This window comes from Panthera uncia, chromosome B1, assembly GCF_023721935.1.
Source record: "Panthera uncia isolate 11264 chromosome B1, Puncia_PCG_1.0, whole genome shotgun sequence".
Classification (NCBI taxonomy): domain Eukaryota; kingdom Metazoa; phylum Chordata; class Mammalia; order Carnivora; family Felidae; genus Panthera; species Panthera uncia.
The window spans coordinates 159,049,929-159,072,808 of NC_064811.1; the positions used below are offsets into that span (position 1 = coordinate 159,049,929).

General features: G+C 34.8%; 1 protein-coding gene across 1 annotated transcript; it reads left to right on the top strand.

The window, feature by feature from the left end:
• Positions 1 to 9,115: 9,115 nt before the first annotated feature.
• Positions 9,116 to 22,628, top strand: IDO1 (indoleamine 2,3-dioxygenase 1). The gene is made up of 10 exons (XM_049631478.1): positions 9,116 to 9,279; positions 12,506 to 12,601; positions 12,718 to 12,837; positions 15,783 to 15,901; positions 17,054 to 17,068; positions 18,598 to 18,697; positions 19,241 to 19,358; positions 20,415 to 20,466; positions 21,128 to 21,276; positions 22,252 to 22,628. The coding sequence occupies exons 1-10, from the start codon at positions 9,181 to 9,183 to the stop codon at positions 22,605 to 22,607; spliced, it is 1,224 nt and encodes a 407-aa protein (XP_049487435.1). The 5' UTR covers positions 9,116 to 9,180; the 3' UTR covers positions 22,608 to 22,628.
• The last annotated feature ends 252 nt before the right edge of the window (positions 22,629 to 22,880 follow it).

Here is a 22,880-nt window from a genome sequence, read left to right on the forward strand (position 1 = left end):
CTTTTTCTTAGTTTCTATGGACTGGCTTCATATATGGGAAGACCTTCACCAATTACCCTAGCTAGAGATTCTGGTGGGCCTCTCAAAAGTTTTTGGTGGATGTGTCTTTTCTCCAAATTTGTCCATGTAAATTCATAATTATAAGAATTTGTTGGTTTATTTTTTCAGGAGTTTATGATATCTTGCTCCCTCTGGTGTCTGTTATCTTGTAGTTCCTGTGAAGAAGCAGCATACGCTGGTCCCCAGGCATCCAGAGTGTACTATATCCTGTCCGTACTTAGAGACAGGCAAGACAAAAACCAGTCCCTTGGGGAGCTCCCTGGGAAGTCTGAATGTTAGATATATGTTTTATTTTTGTCTTTCCCTCTTGCATGCTTCGACTCTTTCCCTTCCCAGGGAGAAGGAAGGATTTGGGTGTTCTCGCTTGCTCAGTGCTGAACCAGGGGAAGAACTTTGGCTAATAGAGCGTGCTAGTTCAAACTGCGGACTATATTCTCAGTGTTCCCAGACCTGGGCCCTTTTCCAATCAGTGCTCCTACTCAGTACAGTAATTGGTACCTTGGGCAGCCCCCTAAATAGTCTGAACTTTGGACATATGGTCCAGTCTTCTCCTTCCCTTCTTAGGGAGAAGCTGGGAGTTCTGGTTTTTCTCATGATTGTGTGGCACGGAGTAGGGGGAAGAGATTATGAGTAAGGTGCCATTTTATTCATTTTGGCTTTTGTCCCTATCATCTCAGTGGCAAGAGCCTTTCAACAGGTTTCTGGATTTCTAACAAAAGAAATTGGTCCATGTTGTTGAATCAGCATGTCTGTGAGGAGAAGGAGGGTCCAGGTTTCCTTTTTTGCCTCTTGCTGATCCAGATACAGCAACTTTTAGGAAAAACAGAACTTTTCAAACTGACCTAACATCATATGGAAAATTAGAATAGTCCTATGTTTGTGAAATAAAGTAATTTGAAACTTCTGCATAAAATAAACCCTTAGGCCCAGATTGTTTAATTAGTATATTTTATAAAAAATTAAAGCAAAATAACATCAATTTTACCCAAACTCCTTCAGAGAATGTAAAAAAAGGATTATTTTTTTTTTAAAAAAGCCTATGTATCTTGATATCAAAATTTGGCAAGGACATTACCAAAAAGAAAAAGAAAGAAAGAAAGAAGAAAGAAAGAAAGAAAGAAAGAAAAAAGAAAGGAGGAAAACTAGAAAAAAAAACCTAGAAACTAATATCCCTCCGGGACATAAAATTTTAAATAATTAACAAAACATTAGCAGATGAAATCTAGCAATATATAATAAGAACAATATATCATGAGAATACACTTATCTTGATAAGCACTGAGTGATATATGGAATTGTTAAATCACTATATTGTACACCTGAACCAATATAACACTGTTTGTTAACTACACTGGAATTAAAATTTAAAATAGAATAATAAAGAAAGAAAGAAAAAAAGAATGGAAGAAGAAAGAAAGAAAGAAGGAAAGAAACAAATTAAACAAATATATATATTATGACCAAGACAGATTTAGCTTAGGGATGAAAGATACTTATAACATTCAAAAATTTATCATTACAGAGGTGCCTGTGTAGCTCAATTGGTTGAACTTCCAGCTCTTTGTCTTGGCTCAGGTCATGAACTCACAGTTCATAGGATGGAGCCCTGCTTGGGATTCTCTCTTTCCCTTCTCTGTCTCTCATCCATGCTCTTTCTCTCTCTTTCTCTCAAAATAAATAAATAAATTAAAAAATATATATATATCTATCATTCCAATTAAAAGCATTAAGTAAAAAAACTATATAATTTTCTCTGTGGACTTCAAAACATGTTCAATGACGTTTGAAAAAAATTAAAAAATATTCATTCCACTCATAATAGAAAAAAACTTCTTCAATAAGCAAATAGTATTCATACAGTATGTGTGTGTGTGTGTGTGTGTGTAGGCCCTCATCTATTCTATACATTGTCATCTTAGAGGAATTAATTGATATAAATTAGATAGATAAATAGATGAAAGCAGGAAATTAAATTGTCTTTATCTGCATGTGACATAATTATATATGCAGGAAATCTAAAAGAGCATAGAAACTACTTGTTAGAACAATTAAGTGAACTTGAAAAGGTCAAGAACAATATGCAAAAATCAATTGTACTTAGATACCAGAAACATCTATTAGAAAATGAATTTAATTTTTTTTTAATGTTTATTTATTTTTGACACAGAGAGAGAGAGAGACAGAGCATGAGTGGGGGAGGGGCAGAGAGAGAGGGAGACACAGAATCCAAAGCAGGCTCCAGGCTCTGCGGTGTCAGCACAAAGCCCCATGCGGGGCTCAAACTCACAGACCGTGAGATCATGACCTGAGCTGAAGTCGGACGCTCAACCAACTGAGCCTCCCAGGCGCCCCAGTTAGAAAATGAATTTAAAGGAGATTACTATCTATAAAAATATACCATAGAACAATTTTCAAGACTTCCATAGTGAACGCTAACCAAAAAACTTTTAGACAACTTGAACAAATAACTACATTTATGGAGTTATATTTATAGTCATAAATTACATGACTCAACATAAGATAAAATTTCTTTGCAAATTGACCTGAAGATTCAATGCAATGAGAATCAATAACCAAGGAGGTTTTGATTCTCGTTTCAAAAAATAAAATGCAGAGGATCTGGAATAGCCAAAAAAATCCATTAAAAAATATTTATTTCAGGGGCAGCTGGGTGGCTCAGTCGGTTAAGCACCCAACTTCACTCAGGTCATGATCTCACAGTTCGTGGGTTCCAGCCCCGGGTCAAGCTCTGTGCTGACAGCTCAGAGCCTAGAGCCTGCTTTAGATTGTGTCTCCATCTCTCTGCCCCTCACCTGCTCACGTTCTGTCTCTCTCTCTCAAAAATAAACAAACATTAAAAAAAATTTTAAAAAAAGGGGGCGCCTGGGTGGCTCAGTCGGTTAAGCATCTGACTTCAGCTCAGGTCATGATGTCACAATCTGTGAGTTTGAGCCCCATATCAGGCTCTGTGCTGACACCTCAGAGCCTGGAGCCTGCTTTGGATTCTGTGTCTCCCTCTCTTTCTGCCCATCCCCTGCTCATGCTCTGTCTCAAAAATAAATAAAAACATTTAAAACATTAAAAAAAAATAAACAAACACTAAAAAAAACTAAAAAAAAATTTTATTTCAACTAATGGTGTTGGAACAACAGAATATTTATATACAAAAAAATTTAAAAGAAAGAAAGGAAAAGGTTTTTACTAAATAATATAAAAATTAATTGAAGGTGAATCATGAAATAAAATGCAAAATCTATAAAATTTTCTAGCAGAAAACAAACTGTCTTCCTGAACTTGGTGTAAGCAAAGTTTTCTTAAGCATAACACTGAAATGTCCCAAATATGTAAAAATAAGTTGATATATTAATCTTTAAAATTAAACATTCTTTATCAAATACATCATTAAGGAAGTAAAAACAAAACCAAAACAAAACAAACCAGAGATTGGAAAAATATTCTTAGTATACATACTTGAAATAGTATTTGTATCCAGAATCAATCAACAGCTCATACTAGTCAGTAATAAAAAGAAAATCAAATTAAAAAAAAAAAAAAAAAAGCTTTCCAAGTCTTGAATAGGCACATCAGAAAAGATATGTGAATAGCAGTTATTATAATAAGGAAAATACAAATTGAATCCACATGTGATATCACTTACATCTACTAAAATAGCAAAGAAAATGTTGCTGAGAATGTGAAGCAACAACAAATTTCATTATGCTGATGAAAATGGAAATTGGAAAACCACCTTGGAAAACTATGTAGCAGTGTCTAATAAGTTATTACATAACAATTCCACCCTTATCCAAATACCTAAGAAAAATGTACTCAAATGTCTACACAAAGATTTAGACCAATGTTCATAGAAGCTTTACTCATACATGTCAAAAGCTGGAAACAAATTAAATGTTTATTGATGGTTTAAGGAGAATGGTTAAACAACAAAATTGGTATGCTTATGTAATGAAAAGAAGAAAAACATTTTTAATAATGCAACATGGACGAATCCCCAAAACACTATGTTGTGTGAAAGAAGCCAGAACCCTAAGCATACATATTGTATGATTCCATTTGTATTAAGACCAGACCCAACTAATCTATGGTGATAAAAATCAAAATAGTGGCTGACTCTGGGTGAGAGGGGATTGAAAAGAGGCAAAGGGAACATTCTGAATGATGTAAATGTTTTCTATCTTAATCTATGTGATAATAAATTTTATTAATCTTGTGTGACATCTATTTGTTCTGTCACTGGCTCCTTGAGTGCCAGCACCACCCCGCCCTTGCTTGTTTTGAACTTTTATGTAGCTACTTCCCTTTTCTGGGTACCCATCCTCAACATATGTATTGAAGTAATAAATCTCATGATGACTTCCGTATTTTGTCCCTTTCCTCTTTTCCACGCTGATTCTGCTACATTCAAATTATCTAATGTGAATGCTTCCAGGGCACTACAAACTACCCCACCCATGAGTCTCAATAAAGGTATTTTCCCATTGCCCATAGAACATTCCTCCGCTTCTTATGATCAAACTTTGGGCTCTTGGTGACTTTGGGTGGCCATCTGACCCTACTGTGCCTCCCTTTTTAGAACCTGTAAATATAATAAATCCTTTAATTTTACATGCTTTTCAGAGTGATTTCACTGCCACGCTGGAAATTATCCTTAAAGAACCCACAAGGGGGCGTCTCTCTTCCATTTACAACATGACTCTAACAAAATTTATGTAGTTTCCTGTATATGAATTATATGAAGTCCTGTTTCCATATGAAATTAAATATTGAAAAAAATAGCGGTCAAGTGTGCTTACAGACTTTAATGTGAGTAACTGTTATTTCATTCATAACTTTATTTACAATTATGTAACAACCATATCTCACTTTTTTGTAATTTTTTTTTTTTATGTAACAACATCTCTTACTTTTTTGAGAATAATGCGTTATTTTTCCAAAATCATGAGATGGATGCGTAGTCTTTCTTTTAAAATAATTTATGCATTGTGGATGATACACTTCCCTCTCAGGCAGCCATTAGCTGAATCCCAGAAATTTTATCATTTTTTAAACCATTATTCAAGTAAAAATAGTTTCTAGTTTCTATTTTGATGGTGATTTTGACCAATGAATTATATAAACCTATGTCTTAATTTTCAAACATACAGAGATTTCCCAGTGAACTTTTGGTTATTTACTTGTCTTATTTTACCTGGGTTAAAAAATATTTTCTGTAGGATTTAATCTTATAAAAATTTTCAGATTTGATTATCGGACTGCACATACCTATATGGTAAATTTTTGTAAATTTTCCAGTGTACTTGTAAACAATATGTATTTTGAAATTGATGAGCTTGATAATCTATATATCTTAATTAGATCAAGTTCATTAATCTTGATTAATCTTAATTAAGTTCATTAATGTTTTTAAAATTTCTTATGTATTTAGTGATTTGGAACTAGCTGTTCTGTTAGTGAGATTTTAAATAAAAACAAAAAAATTGCAGTCTAATTGTGGGTATGTGTCTGTGTCTTTTGTGTTCCATCTACATCAGTTTTTGCTTTACACGGTTTGAGGTTATGTTGTTTAATGTATAGAAAATTTAATATCGTCGTATCTTCCTGGTAAGTTAAACACTTTGTGTTATGAAGTATTCCCCTTGTATCTTTGTGATAATTTGTTTTATGTCAATTTGGCTTAGCTATAGTACCCACTTATTCAGTTAAACACTAATCACAGTTGTCTTGAAGATATTTTGTAGATTATTTAATACCTATACTTAGTTTGCATTAAGTAATAGAAATTAAGTGGGATAATTTGAGTGGGCTTCATCTAATCAGTTGAAAGACCTTAAGAGCAAAAACCTAAGTTTTTCTAAAAAAGAAATTTTGCCAGTAAACTGCAACATTAGATCCCGTCAGAGTTTCCAGTTTTCTAGCTTGCCCTCCAGATTTCAGATTTCCTAGCCCCAACAATCACGAGAGCCCATTTCTTGATATCTGTTTATCTATCTATCTATCTATCTATCATCTATCTATCCATCTGTCTATCCATCTATTTATCTATCTCCTTATTGGATCTGTTACTCTGGAGAACTCTGATACAATAAAATACTATTTGCCTCACAGTCTGCACTACTTCTTATTTATACAGCTATGTTAGAGGGACAGAAATATCCTGAATCACCTTAATTTCTTTTGGGGGTTATATGAGCATTTTCCCATAAGATAATAATAAATGTCAAATTAGTTACCATGAACAGTTTTAAGAAAATTCCTGACACAAGTGAGTGGTCAGGAAAATTTGGATATTATTTTTTAAATTTTATTTATTTTATTTTTTATTTTTTTAAGTTTATTTATATATTTTGAGAGAGAAAGTATGAGAGGGGGAGTGGCAGGGAGAGAAGGGGAGACAGAGAATCCCAGGCAGGCCCTGCACTGTCAGTGTAGTACATGATGTGGGGCTCGAACTCACAAACCACGAGATCACAAGCAGAGCATAAGTCAGATGGTTAACTGAATAAGCCACCCAGTCACCCCTGGATATTATTAATGTAAACCAAAAACAGTGGAAAACATAATCACCAAAATATTAATGGTAAATGCCAGTGGATATTGGCATTTCAATAATTTTCTTCATTCTTCTTATATGTTCTAGGTCACTTAACTTTTTTTTTTTTAGCTGAAACCTCTTTTACTTTTAAAACAAAGCTACTCTCTACATAGACTAGCATAACATAATAATAAAAAGGAACTTGGATTAGTATATATGGTAGCATGTTGTGAGGGAACAAATTTGTTTATCATCGTCCTGGATAAAAGTTCTTTTGCAGGTTTATTCATAATAGTTCTTTTTTTATTATTATTTATAATAGTTCTGGCATTGTGCTCAGTGAAAAGAAAAATGGGATTTCCAGATGTAGATGTTCACCAGGCAATTGGAAATGTACTTTATAGCTATGGCGATAACCCAGGCAGTACAATCACTACATACAAGAGCTCAGCCAAGTCATCAAACAAGTGATATATGCAAGGCAGTCAGATTCGTATCCGTCAGAGCTGGGAGGTTATGGAGCAAAAAGCTGAGTTTTGACTTTCAGGAGCTTTCTTTCACAATGACCTGGCCACAGGTAAAAAGATAAAGGAAAAGATAAAGAATCGATAGAGGATAGTACGATTAAGATGCTTTTCTGACCCCTTGTGAAAAGGGATTTTCAATGAGATGTGGTTATTGCTGAAGAAAAATCAAGATAAATGAGGACTGAAAATGTTTCCAAAATATGAAAATATGAAAAGGGTTAAAATGTGAAGGTAGAGATAAGTAGGTAGAGAGAAAAGTAGGGTGCTAAAATATTACTGTTTCTGGAGTCGAAGGTAAGATGGATTTAATAAACAAGCAGAGTCAAGAAGAAGTTGTATCAAACCATGCTTCTTAAAAAACATCAAGCCTCAGAAACTTTTCTGAGATAGAATTATCTAAAACTTCATTACATGTATCTGTCTTGACTCACCGATGGAAAACAAATCCAGGTAAAAAGAGTGAAAAATCATAGGAATAAACACACATTCTCCAATTCCTAAAATTGTTTTGGTTATGTTTGCCTTCCATGTAGTTATGATAATCCAACACGATATTCTTATTTGTGTTTTTGCCTTGGGCCTGGTTTCAAAAATATCAGCCTCATGGATTATTCATTCTGAAGCCATGTGTTTTCCTGTGTAATTTTAGTTTCAATTTCCCTTAGTTTTATTATAAGGAGAACATATTCTTGTAAAACTACATGTTAAAAAAGAAAAAAAAAAAAGGAATCAATGATTCAAGGGAAAGAATAGTGTAAGAAATATTCTAGAATGCAGAGTCGTGTACCAGGAAGTTATTTCAAGTACTCATAAGCTGGATGACAAAACTGCATTCTTACAATGCACTGCACACTAACTCCTCATTTCTCCTTTTGATCATCATAAGGAACAATACAGTTTCTCCTTTTCCTTCAGCTTTATTAGTGAGATCAAACAATGCCTGTAAGTGACCACAGAACTACATGCACCCCAAAGAACTTGCCAAATGCAGTTTTAATTTGCATTTTGGAAGAAACATTTTCAGGATGTTTTATCCTTTATTCAAACTTTTAACATATTACAAACTCTCCAAATGTGAAGTACTATTGCTTCAACAGTCCTTAGCAGTCAAATATAGTAGAGATACAGAAAAGTCTTCCTAAAAATTACTTCTAAGGAATATGAAGAAGAAAGAACTGTATCACTGAGAACACAGATAAAAGACTGAATAAGAAAAATGGGCATGTAGAGAGGTACTGTCTTTCGTTTTTTAATTTTTAAAATAATTTTTTAATGTTTATTTTTTAGAGACAGAGAGATGGAGCATGAGCTGGAGTGGGACAGAGAGAGAGGAAGACATAGAATGCGAAAACAGGCACCAGGCTCTAAGCTGTCAGCACAGAGCCTGACACGGGGCTCAAACCCTCAAAGGGTGAGATCATGACTTGAGTTGAAGTCTGATGCTTAACTGACTGAGCCACCCAGGTGCCCCAAGAGGTACTGTCTTAATTCCTCACCTGCTTCCATTTTTTTCTACAACAATCATTGCCTACATTAGTTCAATGTAGCATGGTTTACATTTCATGGCTGCTGAAATAAGACACTACCGTGTTTAAAGAACCCTAGAGACTTAATGGAAAGCCAATGATAGTAACAGTGAAGGGGTATTTTAGGACTTTAGCCTTGGTCAAATTCATTGTCTTACTTCAAAGATTTAAAAGTTCCCATAAAAAAATGTACTTTTCTAGTTACCTATATTCATGGTTTTTGTTATTTCAGTTTCTTTCTCACATTCCCTATGACAGTAAATGAATGGTGTTCCCAGTGACAAATACTTCATAGTACCATAAACTTTCAGTTTCTTCATATGATGAATAGAGATGCTTTTGTGGTTTTATTGTTTATCAAATTACAAAGAAAGAAAATGAAACTATTCCAAAAGTGGAAGTCATTTCTTGCTGCCTACGTGTGTAAGTTTGCAATCATTGGCTATGGCAACCTCTATAATAGATGCTCTGAAAACTCCTTGCACAACAAGGAGGACCAGAGAAGTAGACTGCAAGAATGTCACACAATAGGATATTGCCTACAAAAAATTCTTGGAAAAATTTGAAAGAATACCATATAGATGAAGAGGTGGGCTTCGTTCTGCCAACTCCACAGGTAAGACAAAGAACTGATGTATGGGCAAAAATGTTTTCTTATCATTACTTACCTGAGCAAGTTAACTTCTGTTGAGCAAATGTGGTTCAGTAATTTTTACTGAACAAATGGATGAAGCAATGCCAAAAGTAGAGCAGAATTTTAATAAATGGTGCATACTTAACTTCCTTAAAATTTTCTGCCTAGAGATTGAGTCTTAAATCCATTTTTTACTTACCTTACACAGATAAGGTAAGTGATGAAATAAGGAAACTATAGAAGTATTTTGGCTTAATGCAATTGCATTTTGGGGGGGCATTTTGAAAAACAACAACAACAAAGTAATAAATGATCCATGTCAAAGGAACCCCTTTTCTTGGTTGATAATACCTTAAATTGTGTGAAGTACATGTTCCTACTTTGATTAGGTTTTTGAGACGGTATATCAAGCAATTTTGTGTTGTATTAATACTACTTGTTGCTACTAAGTGTAAGATTTGGATGAGAGTCTGAATTGCCTTTTTTTTTTAATTTTACAAACTTTGCCTGCAAACAGCAAGACATGTAGAGTAAGTGTTTGTTTTTAAAACTACATTTTTTTAAAGTTGTATTTCAAAGAATGCCAGGAAAACCATCTTATTATCTATTTCAAATAACAAACATTTATATAGCATCGTTAAGCAATTTACAAATACTAACTTACTCCACCTTCATAACCATCCTAAAAAGTATGTATGTTATTAACCTCATTTTCCTGATGAGAAATTTAAGCCATGCAGAGGGCATCTTTAAATGAAGCAAACATATTTATAGTTAGAGATCTAATCTAACTGTACTTAGAAACAACATCCTGTAGGGGCATCTGGGTGGCTCAGTTGGTTACATATCCAACTCTTGATTTCTGCTCAGGTCACGATCTCAAGGTTCCTGGGATCTGGGATCGAGCCCTTCTCTCTTACCCTCTGCCCCTCTCCCCAGCTTATGCTCTCTCTCTCTCAAACAACAACAAACCCACTAATGTCATTGCTTAAAGCACTTTGTATTTACAAATCACTAATACTTAGACCTGCTCCCCCTCCATACAAGCACACTGCAGTGCCAGGATAAGATGATTTTGGAAATGTACTTATCAATGGTACAACAAGAAGTTGCAAAACTCTATATATAATTTTTCTCCCAGAGTAAATTCTCTTAAAAATTAAGACAATCGTGGCAGTTTTGGAGCTCTAAGAACAGATTCCAAGGGGTAAAGCAAAACAAATGAAAGCAAACAAAAACAAAACAAAACTCTTCCTGGACTACTTAAAAAGTAGTAATTACTACTTAAGATGTTTAGGAAGTTAGATCATATTCTGAAACAAGGAGAACAAATTAGTCATTACTTTTATTTCTTCACTGAAGATCTTTCCTAGAAATTATAAGTTCACAATGTTCATTTCATATTTTATCATCAATCAAATTTCTATTCCAAAAGAAAATAATGTCTTCTAGTTCCACATAGATACAAAATACATTCTCTAATCTAGCAGAAGTTGATGACCCTCTGTGTTATTCTTAATTAATTTATATTATACCATTAAGCATCTGAAACAGAAGTATATTATTGATTGAATTTTTGCATCTGTTAAAAGCTATGTCAAAAGGATGTTAATCACGATATAGGACAACAAAAAATATTTCTGTTATTTGGGGAAAATAGTAAAAACCAAAAATTCAGCGGTGTTCCAGAGTAAAATGCAGAACAACAACAACAATTACTAAAAACACCACTGCACAGCATTTGTGTGGTTAGGGATAAAGTTTCAGAGAAACCAGAGAGGTGACTATCTAGTGAATATACTGCTTGCATATTTCATTGCTAAAAAATCTGCACTAATAGACAAAGACTGGCCAATTATCTGAAGTCCCTGAAAATGTTTGAATTTTATGTGATGTTTGCCTTTTTGTCTTCTAGCTTACTTATAATATTAATTGTTTTGAAGCTTAAAATTTCATCAATGTTAGTTTGAGTTAATCTCTCTGTTTTTGCTGCATCCCCATAGTTCAGTATTGATGACCTCAAGAACATATCTGGAAACAGCTTAATGAGAAAGGCATGGGGAAAGAGCATATGGGAAGTTGAAGCTCATTTCAGGGCAGTGTCTAGGTCTTTTGTTTACATGTTTTCCTTTGACATGAAAGTATAAATATGATAAGATCCAAAGAGACACTTTTGTTTGGATTTTATTTGCACTTATTGGGAAAAATATAAGCCTATAGTACCAAAGCAGGCAATTGGTACATATAGGTACAGCATCTCTTACAAGTCCAGTACTGTCCAAGGTTCTGTAAGAAATACAAAATTAAAAGCATGATAAAATCCTTACCATCAAATGGGGTAGTGAGATGTTAAAAGAACATTGATTTTTGAGGGGTGCCTAAGTAGCTCATTCGGTTAAGCATCTGACTTCAGCTCAGGTCATGATCTCACGGTTTGTGAGTTCAAGCCCCATGTTGGGCTCTGTGCTGACAGCTCAGAGCCTGCAGCCTGCTTCAGATTCTGTGTCTCCCTCCCTCTCTCTCTTCCCTTACCCTGCTTGTGCTCTCTCTCTTTCTCTTAGAAATGAGGAATGAATAAGCTTTTTAAAAAAAAAAAGGAAAGAAAGAGCATTGATTTTTGAAAGTTGGAAACACTTAAAAGTTCAATCACAATAAACTATATGAACTATATGTACAAAACAATCTCATAAACTGAGCCTTGTTTTCCTTATTCATGAAATGGAGATAACAGTCAACTTTTTAGGTCATTATAATATTTAAATAAGAAATTATTGAGCAAAGTGCCTAGTCTACTTACTGACATCTAAGAAATCTCAATTTTCTTCCATTAAAAAAAAAATTAGAATCTAGCCAGGAAGAGAAAATAAATAGCAGATAACAATAAATTACTTAACAATGTGAAGGTATAATACACAGGATTTATACTTGGGGATCTAAGTGTATGTTGGAGTAATCAGGATGATTTTAGTGGAACTTTTGAGGTAGCCTGTGTAAAAGAGCAGGTGAGAGTGCTGGAGGAGAGGAAGAAGTCTTGAGCTCTGAGTGTGCAGGTAACAATACAAGGACTGGGGTTACTGAACAGGTAAGTGTTTGTCAGGACAGCATTACACAGAATTGATCTACAGGCAAGACAGACTATGAATCAGATACAAAACTATTTCATAAAAATTTTCACTATGAAATAAATGTCCCGTTTCTTTTTTTCTAGGAGGAACTACCTTACCCTTATGATCAATGGATTTCCATTGCTAAAAACCTGCCTGAACTTATTGAGAAAAATGAACTACGTAAAGAAGTTGAGAAGGTTTGGAAAGGCATTACATTCATCTTTCTGTTAGAGCTTCTTAACATTTTTCACTTGGCTTTAAAGCTATAATGTCACCCATGTTGATTTGAGTCAATCTCTCTTTTTATTCCCAGTTAAAAATGTTCAGTATTGATGACCTCAAAGACCACAAGTCACAGCGCCTTGCACATCTGGTCCTGGGGTATATCACCATGGCGTATGTGTGGAACCAAGGCGGTGAAGATGTTTGTGAGGTTTGGAGATTTCCTGGTATTTCTTATGCTATATGACAATTTACATCCAATTTACATTTAACGTAAAAATAATTCTAAAACTATTATAACTAAATTTGGTGATGCTTGTATAACAGAAAATAAAAAGAAGACAATGTTTCATTGACTTAACATGCCAGCTGCTATCATTATTGGATTTTTAATCTTTCACTTACATAACACAGTTGCTCCATCCTGTGGATATAGACATATGTCCTGAGTCTTTCACTTAAATTATATTGTAAGCATTTTTTAGTTACAACATAATCATGCTAGTCATCATTTAAAATCACTTTATAGTTTTTCATTGAGTTACTGGACTTTATTTATTCAATCCTCTGTTTACAAATACTGTACTTGTTTTAATATTTTGCCATTGTAAATGACATTATAATCAATATATTTGAAAATTAAATTTTTTCTCTCTTTATGAGTTTTGGGAGATATGGACATTTTATGACTCTTCCTACTTAATGCCAAAGTGCTCTCTTACATCAATGTAAATGTAATCTGTCAACATGGAAGAACATATGGGTTTCACTCTACTCTCATCGACAGTAGATAACTTTAGATTTGAAATAATACCATATTTTATTTTAGCTGGAAATCCTAAACACATGAAACCAATTGACTGTAATACCTGATCTTCAGACAAGAAAGAGATAAAATAGATTCCAGAAGCACCTTCTGCCATTTAATGATTTTTTTTCCTTTTTGACAATTTAATTGGAATTATTATCTTGTCTTTCCACATCCTGTTTAAATACAAAACGACACATATAGTTCCCCTATGTGATAAGTCATCCTCTGATATGTAAACAAAAGGGAAAATGTGTTCTGCATAATCATGGGAACACCTTTTACTTCTTTATAATTATCAGACTACCATATATAAATTTTGTGATGACACAAAAAAGTTTCAGATTAGTTCTAGCCTTACAACCTAAGCACACAGCCCCACTAGACTTGCTAGAATCTGAGTCTAGCTAAATGTGTAGGTATTGTATAGAAAGATCATCAATAGGGGCACCTGAGTGGCTCAGTCAGTTAACCCTACAACTCTTGGTTTCGGCTCAGGTGATGATTTCAGAGTTCATGGTCTGCGCTGACGGAGTGGAGCCTGCCTGGGATTCTCTCTCTGTGCACCTGCCCTGCTCATGCACACATGCACACTCTCTCTCTCAAAATGAGTAAATAAATCAAAACAAAATGAAAGATCATCAATAACAAAGGGCAGCATATGCTAAGTGGAGAAGTATGAGAGTCCAGAGGAGTTAAATAGTAGTTGGTATAATAATGAAATGTTTCAAGGAAGAAGTGGGACTTGAATTGCTTCTTAAAAGATTGATACAGCTTATTCAAAGAGGAGAGAAGCAAAAAAGAGAAAGAGAGGACTAGCAAAAAATATGGAGACCAGAATGTACATGGGATAATAAAAAAGATAATAAATTTACCAGACTGGACATCAGAATTATAAAATAAAAATAAAAATATATTTTTAATTTATCTAGTTTTTATATACCACATTATTCTAAAAAGGATTTTAGAAGCCAGCAACAAATACATATACACATATATATGTATATACATATATATAGAAAATTATATATATATATATATATATATGACTATTGAAGTGAGGAAACTATAGGAAATATATATTATATATATGTGTGTGTGTGTGTGTGTGTGTACACATACTGTCAATAGTCATACACACACACACACACATATATATACAACTATGAAGTGAGGAAAGAAAACAAATGGATAAAAAATAAGATATATCAATATAAGGCAAATTTTGCTTGAGAATGGGTTAGAAATTAGCATCTGAGTTTCTTAGTAGCTGTGTAAATGTCTCTTAATAGATTAAGATGGGTTTGAACATTTCCTTTCTTTTTTCCAAGTCATCTCAAATTAATTTTTCGATTAAGCACCTTCCCTTTTGTTTCCCTTTGATCTTCCCTTTAAATCAGAAAGAGGCAGAAATTTCCTTTAGAAACAAATGTAAATCATTTGCAAACCAAAATGTTTCACTTTCCAGAGGCATAAGTTCTGCAAGGGCTTTGATAGCCAATGTTACCATGCTAACATTTTGTCTTGTTAAAACATCATCTCCAGGTGTATTAAATTAATCCGAAGCTACTGAGGTTAGAGCTCTCCTGAGCTCTCAGAACTATTGAGTGGGCCACATTGTCATGCCACCTCTTCCACCGTAACCCACCTCCTACTACCCCAGATGAGCCACACATATTCCAGCCATAGGCTGCTGATGACAAGGATGATCTTAATTATTACATGGGACAATCTGGTTATAAAATCAGGCAGACAAAGAATAAAAGGTCAGCATTATGATTAATAGAGCAGTTGGAAAACATGGCATGCATGAGTGGCAACAATGGGCACCCTAAGAGAGCGCTTGCCCATCAGGATTGCCCTGTGGGGGTAGGAGCCTTTTAGAATGTGGGCAAACACAGAGCAGAATCCTGAGTAATAGGCTCAGGAAAAGAAAAGTTGAGAACAAAGGAAACTGAGCATGATTTTATCCTTGTATTTCCTATGGATGAAAAATGCCTTGCATAGAGGAATTGCCCAACAAATATTCATGGGGTGGACACATGAGTGAATAAATAAGTGACTACAAGTAACCACAGACCGTTGGAAAGTCAAGGATACATCCTTTGTTCCTTGAACCCTTTACCTCCTTTCTCTCTCTCTGACTAGATTATGTCCACATCAACCCACATCTAAAACATAAACATTTAATAATTCCCAGGACTAAGTTGTGAAATGAGGAAGAGAAAATTATAGTGGTTTGGTTTCAGAATGCCATGATGTAGAACAGCTAATGTTCTGGCACCCAGAAAGCAGAGAAAAAGGTAAGATACTTCAAAGGCTAATACTAAATACTGTGTTTTAATTAGGTCTTGCCAAAGAATATTGCTGTTCCTTACTGTGAACTGTCTAAGAAGCTGGATCTGCCTCCTATTCTGGTTTATGCAGATTGTGTCTTGGCAAACTGGAAGAAAAAGGATCCCAATGGGTACGTAAATTGTGATTATAGCAGGAATTAAAGAAGTACATGCTTGGGGCACTTGGGTGGCTCAGTCAGTTGAGTGTCGTGGTTGAGCAGTTCGAGCCCTACATCGGGCTCTGTGCTGACAGCTTAGAGCCTGGAGCCTGCTTCAGATTCTGTGTCTCTCTCTCTCTCTGCCCCACTCCTGCTTATGCTCTGTCTCTCTCTGTCTCAAAAATAAAATAAACATTATTATTATTTTTTAAAGAAGTGCATGCTATTTATGTCAATAGGGAGTTAGTCATTGGTTCAGTTTTCAGCAGCACAGCTTTCTTCTCTGTCTTGGGGGTATGTTTTCCTCTGCTGGTATATACAAGAGAGAAAGGTGTATAATTAACATACAATGAAATGTGCCATCCTGACTGTTCGGTTGGGGGATTTTGACTGTTCTACACACATGGATAGCCTGTGACGAGATACAGAATATCACCTCTATGGCTCTTTCTATTCAATTCTCTTCTCTACCTCCAGGTACACACATTCTGATTGGTCATTTTAAAAATTAATTTTTTCTGCTATTGGATTTCATATTCGTGCGATTATAGAGCAGGTATTCTTGTGTCTGGCTTTTTTTTTTACGGGTAACATGTTTCGGAGATTCTACAACTTTAATGTTTATCTCTCCAGTTAAGAGTAAACACATTTTCGGCAGTGGAAAGGAAAATGCCCAGGCCCTCAGTGCAGCCTGTTGAGGGACTAGGCCCCTGCTATCATTTTAGCAGTGGGATTTGATACCCTAAGGGGACAAGAGACATAGGGTGTCCCAGGGCTCTGGGTGTGTTTCTGCAGAGGAGTACTGTAGACCCAGGAACCATAAAATGAAAGGATTTGATCTAGAAAAGTTTATTAGGAATGACTAGTTTTGACTAACCTTCTGTGTTCCTTGAATATTTATTATTATTTTTTTTTTACTTAAAAAGTCCTAAGTATTTGCAATGCCTAGTTGATAAATATTTTTTTAAAAACATATATATTTTTCTTTTTTTTACTTATATCTTACCTTTGATAGATCAGTAGTATTACATTGAATAATAATAACTCAAAACCACTGTTTGAGTTTTTAACTGATTTTCTTTTTCTTTTCCAACTGGCCCACTGTTTGATGGCTGCTTTCATAAGGCCCATGACTTATGAGTAAGTATTTGATCATTTTATTCTAAGGATTATTTTTGATTATTTTTTATTCAAAGTAAATATAGGTTTATCAGTATCATCCAAATGTACTTTTTAAGAGACCAGTTGAATTCAGGCAAAAAATAAGTCAAGTAATTTTTTAAAGAGCAAATAATCCCAATCCTTAATTAGATCTCAGACTATCATAGGACCATGTCTGCTTGATATCATAGCTATATTTACATGCAAAAATAACACCTGCATATATAAAATGTAATTAAAAATGCACAAATACAAAATGCACATCCATCTGTGTGTCTTTGATTTAATAATCTCAGTGGCCAGAAACATAAACTTGTTCTTTTTGGCCCAATCCTTACTATTTTTGATCTATGTACTGAGCGGAGGCTGAAAGCTAGGGAAACAAAGGTAAATATCATAGGAATAAGCCTGCTTTGGTGCGGAAAGTGGATACAGGCAAATTATGTAAATTGCTCCTTGATTAGGAAGAGGGCAAGAGGAGCTCTAACCAAATAAAAGGGATGAAGAAGGAATTCCTATAGCAGGTTACTTAAGCTGAGTTCCAAAGAGTGAGTAGGAAGGAATTAGCTACAAGAAAAAAATGAGTGTTCATAGTGGAGGATACAGCAAGAGTAAGGGCCTCAAAGTGATGAAAATCTTGATGTATTACCAAACTGAAGGAAGGCTAGTGTCGTTGATGAGTAGTGACTGATGCAAGTAGTAGTGTGGTAAAGGGAGGAAGAAATAAATTTAGCCAAAAGATTATGTAGGAGTTTTGGCTATGATAAGGGGTTTAAATAGTATCTTCAGATCAGTGGACAGCTATGGAAGGCTTTTACATGGGAAGATGGTATCATCAGTCCCATTTTACAGATGAGAACACTGAGGCAGAAACATAAAATATCTAGGTCAAGGTCACACAGCAAGTAAACTTGCAGAAATGGTCTGGCTTTGGAGACTATGAATTTAACCACCATGAACTTCATAGATATACAGATACTGAATCCTTGGTAGCACTAGTGTGAAACTTCACTAAAAAAGAAAATACGGTATAATCAATTATTTGAATTTCCCAATTTCTTTGTAAAGCAAGTAAACCACTGAGAAATTGAATCAGGTGCACAGATAAAAATATAGATATGAATATATTTATTTAGAGCAAAACCTGCTTAAAATTATACCTCACAGATGTCTCTATAAGCATCAAATATGTATAAATCTATAAATATGGTAATATATATGCATGTGAAAAATTAATGAGACAAAAGAAACAGAAATGGTCTTGGAATTTCTGGTTCCAAAATTCTAAAATAGAATTTAAAGTCCCAGCTTAATTTACCATTAGATCTTAGACGATGGACCTAACACTCATATTCCCAACAATGTAATATAGTAAAACCTAGCATACTTATCCCACAAGATTATTTTGAAACTAAAATAGAATAAAAATACTTGAAAACTACAAAGCACTCAAACAAATACGCCAGTATTTTTGCTAAATTCTTGACTCCCTTGACTTATTTTCTTAGGAACATGGACATTCTGTTTTCGTTTCCTGGTGGAGACTGCGGTAAAGGATTTTTCCTGGTTTCTCTGTTGGTGGAAATAGCAGCAGCTTCTGCAATCAAAGTAAGTCTATCCATACTGGCAAATTTGTATCTTGAGTTCCATAAGCAGAGCAATCATTCTATATTATGCATGAAATAACTTTATCTTGATTGAATAGAGCATTCAATTATTTAATTGGATATAAGGAATCATCTGGTAGAAAAAAGTATTTTATTTATTTTTGTGTCTCATCTAAAATACAAAGCGTAGGACCCATGCATGTAGAATAAAGTTTGAAGCCTCAAAAAAAGAGATACATTTTTAATGCAAGTTGTCATTGGAACTAGATCACAGAGTGATATAAATCTAATGGTTTTGACTATTAGAATTAGAAATAACACTATATAAAACTATATAAACTTATCTCTAAATGTTAAATAAATAAAAATAAACCCAAGCTTAATTAAATACAAGGAAATTAAGTCAAACAATAAGAGGGTACTCACCAAAACAAAAGAAGTGGAAATCCCACGTTTAATTTGGGGATTAAGAATTAGAAGAAGTTTATTCTATGCCAATATTTAGTGCTAAGAAATCTTAAATGTTTACCTTTTTTTTTTTAAGGTAATTCCTGATTTATTGAATGCAGTAAAATGTGAGGACCACAATACTCTGCAAAGGGCACTGCGTTACATAGCTTCTTGTCTGCAACAAGCCCAGGAAGAGTTTAAACAAATTCATGGCAAGTGTTGTATGCCAGGCAACATTCAAGGCTGGCAGTCACAAGTTTCTGATTACCTGAAACGTAGAGTTGTTAAACAAATAGAAAAAAAACCTCTCACTTAAGTGGGTGTGTTTTCACTTTATCTCACTAAATTATTGTGATAGGTTTCGTTATATTAATTTTATAGATAAAGTAATCTACTGGAGAGATAAGATAAATGGCCCAAGGTTACATATATAGTAAATTGTGAAGCTAGAATTGCAAGCCAGGTAATTATTTAACTGTCAGGAATGTCCTAGCCTCCCACTGAAAACCATGGAGACAGTTGCTTAAGGTTCAGGCTGTTTTAATTTCTGAAATACTTAGCTTCTGCTTGATAAGAACTCCCTAAGAATTCTGCTTTTTCACAAGTTAAGTAAGAAACAACAGAGAAAAGCTACTGAGCTCAAAAGTTATTACAAAATTAACAGTTAAAAAAAAGCAGCAATAACCAAAAAAAGTATATAAACAAAGGTCTACCAAAAAAAAAAAAAATGCGCTCTGCCGGACAGCTTCAACAAATATGTCACAGTGTATCCCTAGGCTTTGAGTTACTGATGATTGGTCATTGGAAAGAAATAGACCTTCAGATAAAAAATGTTAGTAAGCTTTGGGAAGAGAGACATGGGGATGATCCACAGGGAAACAAACCCACAGGGTTCCTGGGGTTGTTGTTTCTGCTTTTCATTTTATTTAGATTTGTTTCTTTCTTTATGTAAGTAGTTTATCTCATGGCAGTAAGCATGTGAAATAGCTTTAAAGAAACATTGGCAGTTTAATTGGTCTCCCTAGGAGGAGTCTGATGTGGGCTTAGGCTCTTTGATATAAGCTGTGTGCTAGCCCTATGGTAGACCCTGTTCAGTGGACATGAGGCTCACTTGGGAGAGCTTCTCCTCAGGGACTTTTTCTGCACAGATGGACCTAATGCCTTTCCTGCAGCCTAAGCTGAAACCCGCTATCAGTTATTTACAATATCTTGATCTCCTGTGATGGTTCTGATAACTGCTTAATTTAACATACCTTATCTTTTTACAGAATATGTGGATCCAAACACATTTTTCAATGTTCTTCGCATATACTTGTCTGGGTATGTAGTCTTACACCTGAGTTTGTTTTCTCTTAAACATTTATCATAACACATCAAATTCCCACTGATGATCCCCACTATCCATCGGGTTTAGGAAATAATTCATATCTTAAAAAACATGTTGTAGAGAAAGAATAGACTATTCTCTCTGTTATTAGTTGGCCAGGCATGGACTCGACTATGCACAGGAAAGGTAGTCATTTAAAAAAGAGGAATGGAGGTGCCTGGGTGGCTTAGTCAATTGAGCTCCTGACTCTTGCTTTTTGGCTCAAGTCATGATCTCCCAGTTCATGGGATCGAGCCCCATATCAGACTCAGCACTGATAGCACGGAGCCTGCTTGGGGTTCTCTCTCTCCCTCTCTCCCTGCCCTTCCCCCACCTCTCTCTCTCTCTCAAGATAAATAAATAAACATTAAAAAGAGAGAACAGAATGATATTTTCTCCAATGCAAAGGTAAGCTTCCATTTATAGAATCCTTATGCCAAATTTTCTCAGAAACATTTTATTTAGCATTCTCAAAAATGAACATGAGTGGAGGGAAGTGTGGAAGAAGAATAATGAAATGTCATGTCACTCTCCATTCACCCTCTATTATAAAATTTTATATCTGAAAATTTGGCAATTAATCTAAATAATGATTTTTTTTCCTTCCTCATCTAGCTGGAAAGGCAACCCCCTGCTGCCAGAGGGTCTGAAGTATGAAGGTGTCTGGGAAACCCCAAAGAAGTTTGCAGGGGGTAGTGCAGCCCAAAGCAGCGTCTTCCAGTGCTTTGATGTTCTGCTGGGCATCCAGCAGAGTTCTGGTGAAGGTGAGTGGATAATGACAAATAATAATAATCTCCTATGTTAATACAATAGTGTTTTAACATCTAAGAAGTAACTTTCCATCAGCATCTCATCTGAGCCTATCTGATACTTTTCAAAGAATCAGTAAGGCAAGATCTTGTTGTCATCACCCCCTTTCACAAACAACCAAGCAGGAACTTTTAAATTTCTTTACAGGTTAAGTGACAAACCCCTTATTAACCAGCTAGAAAGCAGTGAAGCCAGAACCAAAACCCAAGTTCATCACCCTCTCAATCTTGACATTTGAACATGTATATAAGGCCTAATTGGCTGTGATGAAGCCCATAGCACATGTCCTGAAAATGTATGATCAGATTCAGAAAGAGAAAGTCACCAGCAAATGAGATGGGACTGTGAGTTGAAGTTGGGGAAGTGGAGATGTCAGTGACAGGGGAGGCTTGACATTGCTCTTGGTCAGATTTTCCAGCAGGTCTTATTTTCCAGCAGCTCAAATTTTAAAGATGCCCCAAAGTTGAAATATGAACCACATCCATTATATTCTTTGTAGGGGTAGGAGAAGCTCCAGTAAGAACTTCTTGGTTAATAGTTCATTCATTTATTTAAAAGTTCTCCCTTAAACTCTCCTGGACTCTGTGTCATGATCTGTCAAGTATAGATTATATTCACCCTGTCTGTATCATCAGCTTTTTAGAAGGATCAAATACAGTAGGAAGTGAGAAAGGACAATGAGCAAAAAACTCTATTATGAAAGAATGAGTTCAGCTCATGGGGCTTTCAGAATTAAGGCTGTATTACAATAATTACCATTACTAGATCAAGACGAGTAGTCTTCTAACAGGGTGGTTGTGAACTCAGTGCCTCATGTTTTAGTGGTGGCTTGTGATCTCCCACCCACAATGACCTCACTCTGACCTTCTCCCCTAGATTGGGGAATGTTTTGGTTTCCCTACTAACTAATCTTTCTCTTGTTCCTTCAGAATCTTCTTTCAAATTCCTTCAGGAAATGAGAGAATATATGCCATTAGCTCACCGGAAATTTCTCCAGTCATTAGAGTCAGCCCCCTCAGTCCGTGAGTTTGTTATTTCAAAAGGTGATGCTAAACTGAAGGCAGATTATAATGAATGCGTGAAAGCTATGGCTGACCTGAGAAAATACCATTTGAAAATAGTAGCCAAGTACATCGTGATTCCTTCAAGGAACAAGCACAAGACAAACTCAACATCTGAAGAAACATCAGAACCAGAAAATAAAGGAACTGGAGGCACTAGTGTCATGACTTTCCTGAAGAGTGTTAGAAATACAACTGAGAAATTCCTGCTGAACGTTGACTAATGTAACTTGGCATTTCGTAAAGACCAAGATGTCTATATATGTCTATATTGCTCATTGTATCAGACCCACGAATTAATAATACACAAATTTTTAATAGTACTTATAAAAGATTTCAAAGTGTTTTTCCAATATCTGTTCCTTCCTTGTAAGAATAGAATTATAATAAAATTAGAATATTTTATTGTAATTAAAATGATGACATTCAATAAATATTGATATGATATAATAAAATGTCTAAAAGTTGCTTTATTCATAACTATAATTAAATACTCA

Bases quoted from the DNA above. Each gene is read 5' to 3' on its own strand.
- IDO1 (XM_049631478.1), top strand. From the start codon at position 9,181: ATGTCACACAATAGGATATTGCCTACAAAAAATTCTTGGAAAAATTTG. The intron at 19,359-20,414 runs GCAAGTGTTGTA...ATCTTTTTACAG, and splicing joins AGAGTTTAAACAAATTCATG to AATATGTGGATCCAAACACA. The intron at 21,277-22,251 runs GTGAGTGGATAA...TTGTTCCTTCAG, and splicing joins CCAGCAGAGTTCTGGTGAAG to AATCTTCTTTCAAATTCCTT.